A 10794-nucleotide genomic window follows, 5' to 3' on the forward strand; every position below is an offset into this window, starting at 1 on the left:
AACTTTCTTGCGCACTTACAATGTACGAGATACTGTGTTCAGAAAATAAAACCCGGCCTCGCCCCTCGAGGGTGTGGTGGTGGGGAAGTGGGGGGTGTGTGACAGGTACGGACTCCAGCAGTTACCAGGCTGGACGATGAAGGGCTCTAAACTGAAGTTAAGGACCAGTGGGAACACAAAGGGGGAACTGACTGACTTGATCCGCGCATGTGTGGGAAACGCCTTCACAGGGGAGCCCACTTCGGAAAGTTTCGAGGCTGGGGTGGGGGACACAAGCGGAAACCGCAGGGGAACCGCAAGCTTTGGGGGCTGCAAAGTTCTTGTGACCAAGGAGAATGGGAGGGGCGTCAGGCGCAAAGTGCGCAGGAATCAGGCCTCGAGAGGAAACTTTGTTGAGGATCTTCCCGCTGTAAAAACTGGTCACGCGGCCCAGCGAACCCACCTCGGGAACCCAGGCCGCTCCGGTAATGCCCCCAGGGGGCTGGGGACCAGTCAGGGTCTCAGGGCCCGCGCGCCGGGCGCCCAGGCTGAAGCTGGGGCCCGGAAGGCGGCTGTCGCCCCTTCCCGGGCGCCGAGCGCGCGCCGGCAAGACGGGCCCCAGGGGTCGTGGGCGCCGCCGTATCCCGCGGGGTCGGGGACAGTGGGGCGGGCGCGTCCCCGGACCGGCGGGCTGCCTCTGGGGCCTCAGCAGTTGTTCCCGACATGCTCCTCTCGGGGAGCATTTCAAACCCTGGGCCACAAGCTCGCCTTCCTCGCCCCGTCCGGCCCCAGCAACAGGCGGTGGCGCGCGTATCATTGGCCGGGCGGCGCGTCGGCGTGTGTTGATTGGCCGCCGTGCCTCCCGGCCCCGCTTCGGCGCTCGTCGCCACCTCCATTTTGTTGGTAGAGGCGGAAGGAGGAGGTCGAGTCGGGACGCTGCGGTGGTCAGCAGCTCGCTCATCGGTGCCCGTGGGCTTTGTTCGTTCCGTGCCTCGTCTCTCCCTGGAAGGGGAGGGGGGCTTCGACGCCGAACAGGAGCCGCCGCCGCCGCCGTCCGAGCTTGAAGTCGGTGAGTGGCGGCGGCGCCGTGGGCGCGGCCATGTTGGCGGCCGCACTCCCCATTGTTGGGGGAAGGAGGCGAGATCCGGAAACCGGGTCGGGCGCGGGCGGCCAGGGAACACCGGGCCCCGGGCCGGGCTCGAGAACGGTGAGCCGCTCGGAAGCAGGCCCCGTCGGAAGACCCGAACTTTCTGGGCTCGCGCGGTGGATGACTCAAGGGCTGTTAAAATAAGTCTGTAAGGCCCTTACCCTTCCGAAAAGCAGAGGGCTTGTTTGTTTGGTAAACTGGTTTCTTGGGATAGTAAATGAAGCCTGGAATGTTTAATGCTCCCTCTAAGGAGGCATTTTCTGGTATATTTTAGATGGAAAATCGGCTTAGGTTATGGCCTGTGAAAACTTCAAGATGGGGAGGAGTCGAGAGTTCGTAACTAAAAGACACTTTTCATGACGTAGACGTGTTGGGAGAGGAGGCTTTTTGAAAAACGATACGTGATGTGTCGCAAAATTGGAAGATTTTAAAAATGTGGTTTCTTTAGGAAACTAATTTTAAGCCAGCTTCTCGGCATGGCTGTAAAAGCTAATGGTTCCCTGGTTTGAACATTTTGGTGACAAAATCCGTGTGAGTCTGAAAACTTCCCTCGGGAAAATAACATAACTCGTTGTGGCACTTGCAAACCCCCGTCCCCGAATTCCCCAGTTCCTGGATCGCAAGGCTGAGTAGTTCTTAAATGATGACAGTTACAAGATTACTTTCTTAGTTCAGGAAGCAGTCATTCTTATCTGTAGTTCTGTAGTAAATATAAACTCCCTTTTCCCCGTGTTTTTTGAATTGAAGTAATTAAGTAATCTTTACTTTTCTAGCTAGGACTTCTCTCAAACTTGTGTGCTGAGGAGACTCAGATGTTGGCCTCAGCTCCTAGGCTGAACTCAGCAGATCGGCCCATGAAAACTTCTGTATTGAGACAAAGGAAAGGATCCGGCAGAAAGCAACATCTATTATCCTGGGCTTGGCAGCAAGGAAGGGGACAGGTAGTGGAAATCCTGCAATCCGAAAAGCAGACTGAAAGGTATGAAATTCGTGTTACGGGGCAAACATCCTAAACCAAGTGTCTTTATTTTTAAAGTGATTATTCAAATTTGTGGATAAACTTTTTAAAGAAGGTCATAAAGGCTGTGCATATAATGAAGTGTGAGTGTACAGTGAAGTTAAAGCAGTTGAATAAGCAGTTTTGAGTCTTTTCAAAATGATTTCTGGAGTTACAGGTTGGGGCTACAGAACCTTCTTAAAGTTTTGAGCTTTTCTTACTGGGATTTTGCTCAATATTTTATTTCCATTTACTTGTAGGTGACAAAGAAGCTGAAGATGGGTGGCGGAGAGAGGTATAACATTCCAGCCCCTCAGTCAAGAAACGTTAGTAAGAACCAGCAACAGCTTAATAGACAGAAGACCAAGGATCAGAATTCCCAAATGAAGATTGTTCATAAGAAAAAAGAAAGAGGACATACTTACACGTCATCAGCAGCTGCACGGCAGGCCATGCAAAGTGGGGGGAAGAACAAAAATTTTCCAAATAATCAAAACTGGAACTCTAGCTTATCAAGTCCTAGCTTACTTTTTAAGTCTCAGACTAATCAGAACTACGCTGGAGCCAAGTTTAGTGAGCCACCATCACCAAGTGTTCTTCCTAAACCACCAAGCCACTGGGTTCCAGTTTCCTTTAATCCTTCTGATAAGGAAATAATGACATTTCAGCTTAAAACCTTACTTAAAGTACAGGTATAAAGTAAGATAAAATACTAATGTTTAATAAATTTAGTTATATTTAAGGGTAGCTGTCAATTGTTTCAGACCAAATTCACTAGGGAATTAATCTATTTGTAAAACTGCTAATTAATGTAGAAAATATAATTAGACTTCATCTTACCTGTTTTACATGTTGTGTGCACTGTGATGGTAGTATCAGTGCAACTTAAAATTAATTATTGATAATTGTACTTGATAGTGTGTTCTCAACAGAGTAACTCTTAAATGAAACCTGTCAGATTTAGATTTGGGGAATGGTAATCAGCTTTGCCTATTGTTTGTTGGGCAAAAATACTAATTTAAGACTATCATTCATAGATCAGATTTACTTTTTGAAAGCTAGTCCATCTGATTATAAGCATCCAGTTAAAAGACATAGAGGGACTGAAAAGTAGTTAATATTTGACAGTTTCAAGTCCTAGAAACACCCAAACCAGTAATATGCCAACAACCTGATGCACTGCCAAAAAGAAAATGTGAATTTTTCTTAGAGAATAGTTGCATTTTAGTAAACTGTATGCTGGTGAACGTGGAAAGGGCACTAGAGGCTATCTAATTTAGAATGAGACCATGTACCCCAATGGCTGTTCCTTTCATGCAGTGGGTGTCTGCCAACTAATGCACCAAAACCATTTTTTTACAGAAATAGTATTTGGTGGTCACTGAGTAGCTTTCAAAATACATTTTTGTATTATAGCACTGCATAAGCTATTCTGACAGTGATCTGGTCTCGAATCATTCCCCATAAAGCTTAAAAAATGGGGGGAGCTGTATAATGTGAAAGTTTTAAGTACCTAAGGAAGAGCCATGTAAATATATGTAATAAACTTGTAGCATATGTAAAGCTTTGTTGCCATTTATCATACAAAAATAGAATATTTTAGTATGAATTTGCTGAATGTAAGACCATGGACTCTTTTTATACTATGGCCTGATTTTAAAGGTCCAAAATAATTGTTTTTAAAGTTTGCCCTTGTGCTAAAGTGCCAGTATATGTATAATTGATCTGGTTGTAAACTATATTTCAAAGTAAACCCTAGTGTAATAAGTTTTATATAACTGTAAAGGTTTTAAGCTGCTAAAACACTTCCTATTTTTAAGAGATGTGAAATGCAGTATGGGACTGTTTTTTCTTCCTTAAGCCCAAAGATTAACTATTAAAAGGTCCCTCCAACCTTAAGATTCATTTTGGCTTTCAATAACTTTTGTAATCTATAACGAATATAGTTTAGTGTATGTCAGTATATATATTTTTTGTTACTAGTCCTGTGCAACCCAGGGGACCATTTATGCAAAAAATGTAATTTCTCGCATAGTACCTTGATAACATGTTTTACCTAAATACAACAGCTAACCCAACAGTAAATTACAAATGTGTGTGGGAGAGTCAATTTAAAATTTGATTTTAAGTGCCCTATTCTAATTTGGCAGCTTTTTGGCATTTTAAAGCAGAATGGCCAAGTTGTATTTCTCCCAAGTAAATGTAGATGAGGTAATATTGCTCAAGTCAAATAATGCTATTCCAAATTCAAGTTTACATAGTACTTAATGTACATATGTGAATTTCAAGCATGAAATTAAAAAATAAAATTGCTTCTTCCTCCCCCCAGTGGCTTATTTGTATTTTTATAAAAAATTGTTATGATTATCTTTATTATTTATTCTTAGAATGCACATAATTAACCCAACTGATAAATGGAAGGACTGTTGGTTTTTAAGAGGCAACCAGTGTGCTGACTGATGAACACGTATTACGATCCCCCCACGTGCAGCAGGTTTATCAGGAAAAGGCCACAGAATACTTTGGAAAACTAAGCTTCTGATTCACTATCAAGTCAAATAAAGCAGGTTTAATTACCTGCCTCTCTCCCCTTTCTCTACATTCTAAGGTGATTTGAGGTTTATAGAAAACAAAAGAATTCCTCAAATTGACAAGAACCCTTGTGTTTGTATGTTATATATAAAAGCATGATTTCCAGCAGGGGGCTTGGGGGAGCATCACAACCACACTTGCTAAGAGGTTCCAAGTGAGAGGGTTAGCTTCAACTAGTTCAACAGGTGGTGAACCCCTGGGTGAGGCTGTTACTTGACTATGTGAACCATAGGAAATAACTGGAGAAAAAACCTGAGTCTTCATTTTCTCCTGTTCTATTCCCAGTCTAAGGTCTATAACAATGCCAAGGACTGTCTTTTCTGTAACTGCACTGGAATTTCACTGGATTTACAATTCGCAGCCCAGGTGTTAGTTTTGGATTTTTTTTTTTTAAAGATTTTATTTATTCGACAGAGATAGAGACAGCCAGTGAGAGAGGGAACACAAGCAGGGGGAGTGGGAGAGGAAGAAGCAGGCTCACAGCGGAGGAGCCTGATGTGGGGCTCGATCCCACAACATCGGGATCACGCCCTGAGCCGAAGACAGACGCTTAACCGCTCTGCCACCCAGGCGCCCCTAGTTGGATTTACACAGTATGTATTAGGTTTCTGGTTTGGGATTGCCTCAAGTGGTCAAAGTGTTCAGACTTGAAGATGGGAGTACAAAAGGCTTTTAACCATAAAGTTTTCAATAGGTAGGGATAACTTAAAAATTAACAACCAGAACAACATCTCATTCCTCAGAGAGGTACTAATAGTTTTGGTTAGCCTACAGGAATTTCCCAAACTATTGTACTTGTGAGAACCAAAAAGTTACTAAAGAGAACCAACCTATCCTCTAAGGCTGAAGTCAGCCATAGTGTGAGCCTTCAGTCAGTGTTAGAATTTTAATTTTTTAAAAAATTTGCCATTATCTTTTTGATGGCAGTGTATACACGAATGTGGGTCCATGACCTATCCTTACATTTAATTTCTGGTTAAGTTCTATTCTTCCCAGAAGCAAGCACAAGGTGGGAAAAAAACTGAAGGGTTTTGGGTAAGTTTTCTAGTTTAATTGCATTCTCATTGGCAATTACTCTGTAAAACAGGAGGGAGAGTACATCTCCAAAGCCTCTTACGCAAATGACGAAAGCCTACCCAATCACAAACGTGGAAGGCAGAGCTAAACCTAAGGAAAACAAAACAACCCCCCTCCCCCAATTTTTTGGCTCCTAGACCAGTTTATTTCACTCTAGCATTCAAAGAGATGGGATCTACAAAAAACTAGACACAAAGGCCTTTTCTTCTTTACAAACTACTCTGTCAGTTATCAACAAAAGGAATTTACACGCCTTGCTTTTTATTCCAAATAAAGAGTCCCGACTTCAGTAGGGTGAAACAACTGTTAGGAATACACAGAAACACAATGCAATCAATGTAACCAACACTGTTGGGGGGGGGGGCAGAGGAAAAAAACCCAAGAGAAGGAAACTTTTCTATAACAACTATCGACATCTTATAGATGTTAATAGTTGAATGAAAATAGGCTGCTTACTTCATTTATCAATGAGAACAATTTACTCCTAAAAAGCTCTGACCTCCTGGTAGAAATGCCATTAAGTTTATTCCTCAGCTATCAAGCTGTGCTGTTTTAAGTCACAGGCTCCCTTTTCCAAAGTATCTCAGCATTTTGTAAACAAGAATATGGTCAAAAAGCAACACAAGGAGGTTGAAATTTGGAAAGCCAGGATAGAGAGCCTGAGTCACAATAGCTGTGAGATCTTGTGTTATATTTAACCTCTCTCTCATCCACAAAGAATACAAACAAAATACTTTTTGATATTAAATCTATTAATCTTCCTTCTATGTGAACTTTATATTCCATTATATTACTTTTATGTTATAAAAAATTTCCCATTTGATTAAAAGAAAAAAAGGCACAAAACAGTGAAGAGGAACCAAATGAAAAAAACCATGAACTCTAACCTGGGATCTGCCACTTACTTGCTGTGTGATCTTAGGCAAGTTTGAAAAAAATTTTTTTAATCAAATGGGGGTAAAAATACCTCCATTTCGTACCTCCCCCAGTTATGTGTGTTCTGCAATATTTTCAAAAATTTTTATAAATTAAAGGCTAACACTTCCATATTTCTAGATGAATAACTGTACACGAAAAGCTTAAAGTATGTGGCAGAAGTAAATGTGAGTGATGGAGAGTCAATGTATAGATAAACAAACTTCATATCCTAATAAGGAACTAAGGAATCCAAAAACATTTTTGTGATACTATAAAAGTTATTTATTCACTATACACAGAACATGTCCCCTATAAAATGTACATGTAAATCACTAAAAAGTATAATCTGGTGAACATTTTCTCAATTACAGAACATACTAAATCAGTTGGGATAACAGCTCTCTGTCTGCCTCAAAATAATCTAATTATAGCACCCAGAGTCTCCTTTATATCTAATGCAAAGTTAAATACTTATTTTGGGGATTATTTCCTAAGATGTGTTTGAGGAGGCAGAGTTAACAATTTAATATAACTCTAGTATATTACAGTCACTGCACAATAAATCAGTTTATTACAGATTAAAACATCATTTCTTCATTATTTGTATTAATGGGATGCAAACAAATACTGGATACTTTTAAATGGCAGATAACCACAAAATTATCTTTGATAGTATTCTGGGTTTTATAATTACATTAAGATATGAATGGTGTAAAATAGTTATGAATACACCTCAAAACAATGAGGCCATACTGTAATGATTCACTAGATTGTGCTCAGTAGACATTTATTAAATAAGTGAATTTTCTCCCCAATTACCCAGTACAATTTTTGCCCACAGGAAGGGCAGTAAATAAATGTTTGCTGAATATACTGACTTAGGACAGAGGTGAGAAGAGATGGACCCTCTTAGCTAGATGTCAAGTATTATAATTGGAATTTACCTGGGGAAGAGTGTAAGGAAGATGTAAACTGTACATGGCATACAAGTAAATAAACTTAGATGCCAACAAAGCAAATCATTTAAGCAGAAAAACACTGGCACTGGAATAAACAAAGGCAAGATTTGCCAATAGGAAATATGGAACTGACTTTAAGAGATAACCAAGAAAAAGTTTATATTGGACCATACCTTTTCTCACCCGATTCAGTTTGAGACAGACCAATAGAGGCACTGTAAGAGACTATGGCTGTCTTCCTTGATATTCAGACATCCTAGTTTCCAATCATTTATTATGGACCTGTTACCCATGTATCAATATAAACCTATTCAGATTTAGGGATTAGTTTCCACAAGTACAAAGTTGAATTTCCTTTTATTTGTCCTAAAATGCTTACTTTCAAACTTGAAGGGACTTCAATTATTCCATGTAGTTTCGATAACATTCTTTTATCTTTTCAGACCAGAGTCAAAATATTCGTACAGTATTCATACTGCAGCACCTTCCACCCACCCTTTGGTCGCTTGAACTGCCCTTCTTTGGTTCTTTTTCCGCTTTCTCAGATCTTTCTTGAAGTGTAGTAAGCAGAACTGTACTGGGTATTCCAGCTGCAGTTTGGTCTTAAATAAAAGAAGGATGTTTGTCAGTTTGGTTTTCTTTATTCTTCTCTGTGGTATACAGGATTTTGTTAGTTGAACTGGATGTAGCAGCTTACTGGGCCAAATTTTCAAGAGAATAGTACAATAATTCCCAGGTTTTTTCCCTGGGTTGTAAACTTAACAGCTCATACTCTATGTAGCACCTTTCCTTTCTCACTGAAGCATTATCTGTAATTTTTCTTCTTGCTTACTTGGCTTCAAAACAAAACAAAACAAAACAAAATGCAGAGATCTTAAGTAAAAAGAGATGTGAAGTGTCAGTCCTCACTTGAGTCTTCATATGCTCTACTCTAATAATTGACAACAGTGCCAGACACACAGTAGATATTCCGTAATTGTGAACTATGTAGCCCAAAGTTAAAGCACTGTGTAAGGATCCTCATCAAGTATGAGCAGGATCCTAACTAACACAGGTTCAACTATAATTTAGTCCTTTTGAAGCTGTTAGGTATGTCACTTTAGAAGTAACAAAGTTCTCAAGGAAATAGGGTGAGTCAAATTAAGTGACATAAATAAAAAATATAAATGGAATCATCAGGCCTTCTGTTTCTACACAAAGACTGAGAACAGTTTCAATGGGCTATCGCCTCAATCTACTTTCCTCAAATTATAGACCATTAAAAACAAAAATCAGTAAGGACCAGGCCTGGGCTCAAATCTTAGATCTGCCTTTTACAGCCTTTTGTGTCTCAATTTCCTTATCTGTGATATGGGGTAAACCAAAGTATCTTTCTCCTAGGGTTTTGTGAAAAGTGAGTTAAACACATCAAATTTTAGGACTGTGTCTGGCACATCATAAATACTAAGTATCAGCTATAACTATTGTCATTATAAAGTAGCTAGAATTCAAACCATAAAATACCTAAACCAGTTCCCCAAAGTGGTTATTACTTAATATATTAAACTGCTCACTGACATTCAATGCAAAAGTATTTTAAAAATCAAGCCATAAATACAAGGCCCAGTGCATCTCGTTTAGGACGGGAAGAACAGAATTATTGGTCCATCCAATAATGAAAATATAAATTTACAATTAGCTGACTCAAATTTCATTTTAATACTTAATACTACCAATAATCTCTACGTTATTTAACCCAAGGGGCTTAATAAGCAATCATGAAACAGCTTTGACATTACATAAGGAATTTTTAAGTAGTATATAAAAGATGTACCTTTCTGGCAAGTTCTATCATTTCCAAAGAAAAGTTAGCTGTGCCTAGTGCAACACTGATTAAAAATACTCCTAAATCTACAAAGAATTGTTTCCATTGTTATTTTAGAATCTCATTCAAAACTATAATAATTCCAGTTAATCATTATTTCCTTCATTGTTTTTTTATTATAGCATGTTTGCTTAATTTACAGCAAGCAGAAAATAAGCTGGGTCTTGTTTTGATCCAAACATTGATGTTTTAAAGGATGTACACAATATTTGTTAAAAAGAACATATAAAAATACCTTTTTAGAAGCTTCTATAAGAAAGAAAATACAAAGTTTAACCCCACAACTTTCCTCTTTGCTAGAACTGCAAACTACTGCTACAGTTTTAAATAGACTTTTTGTTGTTTAAACTATACATCCAGGAAAATCTAAAAAATTAAAGAAACGTGCATATAAATGATTGCATAGCAGAACATGAACATTAACTGCAAACAGTAAAGAAATGAAAGTTAGAAATGCTATCAAATATACAAAGGTTCTAGAATCAATCCTTTAAACACATTCCACAAACAGTATTTAAAAACCATCTTTTGTTCTTTACAGGCAAGGCCTATATTACTAAAACCAAAATTGAAAAAAAGTAATCCTCTAAAAGGAATCGTTTCCCCACAATATTTCTTTCTTATACCTGCAAGCAAGCAATCTAAAATTTTTAAAGATGCTAGCTTTTATTCTGAAATGAGATAGGACATGTCCCTTTTATTGCCCCCCAAACTATCTCTCAGAGAAATGCTAGATATTATAAATGGTTAGGGTCTTTTCTTTTTTAGTCAGGTACTGCCAGGAACTACACTGATAATCAATCAAACTGAGAGCTGTGACTCTTAATTCTTTTTCCAAAATATTTTAAATTTCATGGCACCATAGAATCACCTAGAATGGGAGTGTTTTCTTTCAACTTGCCTCACATGAAATAAGCTGCATGTGAAGAACAAGCCTCCTTCATAAAGCGGTAGGCAAATTTTGATACAAATGCACAGACTGAGTGCGATAAGCATCAAAACTCAGTTCTTTTGCACTATGCATATGCATAAACAAAATCTACTTGGAAACAATTTACTTGCTGCTTTTTAACAGCAGTAAGAAAACTAAGCAATGTGTCCAACGATGCTCCTTCAAGTTTAGAGTAACTACATGAGAGCATTTTTTTCCCTTAAAATTATTTCTGCCATCATTGACCTGCTCAAATTTTACGGTGAGTTCTTCTGATGTTTATATGTTCCAAATCTTCACAGAAACCAGAAAAAAACAGTGAAAGCTCCA

The 10794-nt window shown here is 39.2% G+C and overlaps 2 protein-coding genes and 1 long non-coding RNA gene across 9 annotated transcripts in view; 1 reads left to right on the forward strand and 2 right to left on the reverse strand.

Annotated features, from left to right (window-relative positions):
* The window catches only part of LOC109490175, a 26423-nt gene extending 25672 nt beyond the window's left edge, over positions 1-751 (reverse strand). The window contains exon 1 of the long non-coding RNA XR_004621514.1: positions 443-751. This is a non-coding gene — a long non-coding RNA (uncharacterized LOC109490175). The remainder of the gene's footprint in view (positions 1-442) is intronic.
* Positions 316-4449, forward strand: PNRC2 (proline rich nuclear receptor coactivator 2). 4 transcript variants are annotated; one of them, XM_019802650.2, is made up of 3 exons: positions 316-464; positions 1900-2105; positions 2384-4449. In XM_019802650.2, exon 3 carries the CDS (start codon positions 2402-2404, stop codon positions 2819-2821), a length of 420 nt encoding a protein of 139 aa, XP_019658209.1. In that variant the 5' UTR covers positions 316-464; positions 1900-2105; positions 2384-2401; the 3' UTR covers positions 2822-4449. The 4 variants fall into 4 exon arrangements, with proteins under 4 accessions (XP_019658209.1, XP_002913323.1, XP_034502438.1 ...); XM_002913277.4 differs by lacking the exon at positions 316-464 and adding an exon at positions 859-1048; XM_034646547.1 differs by lacking the exon at positions 316-464 and adding an exon at positions 859-1048 and having other exon boundaries at positions 1904-2105.
* A 2519-nt stretch (positions 4450-6968) lies between these two features.
* SRSF10 (serine and arginine rich splicing factor 10) overlaps positions 6969-10794 on the reverse strand; it is a 12700-nt gene continuing 8874 nt past the window's right edge. For all 4 annotated transcript variants that reach the window (XM_011228477.3, XM_034646530.1, XM_034646536.1 and 1 more), the window contains one exon: positions 6969-8271. In XM_011228477.3, the coding sequence (XP_011226779.1) occupies positions 8211-8271 (61 nt within the window). In that variant the 3' untranslated portion in view covers positions 6969-8210. The remainder of the gene's footprint in view (positions 8272-10794) is intronic.

Source organism: Ailuropoda melanoleuca, chromosome 2, assembly GCF_002007445.2.
Source record: "Ailuropoda melanoleuca isolate Jingjing chromosome 2, ASM200744v2, whole genome shotgun sequence".
NCBI lineage: Eukaryota > Metazoa > Chordata > Mammalia > Carnivora > Ursidae > Ailuropoda > Ailuropoda melanoleuca.

Bases quoted from the DNA above. Each gene is read 5' to 3' on its own strand.
- PNRC2 (XM_019802650.2), top strand. From the start codon at position 2,402: ATGGGTGGCGGAGAGAGGTATAACATTCCAGCCCCTCAGTCAAGAAAC.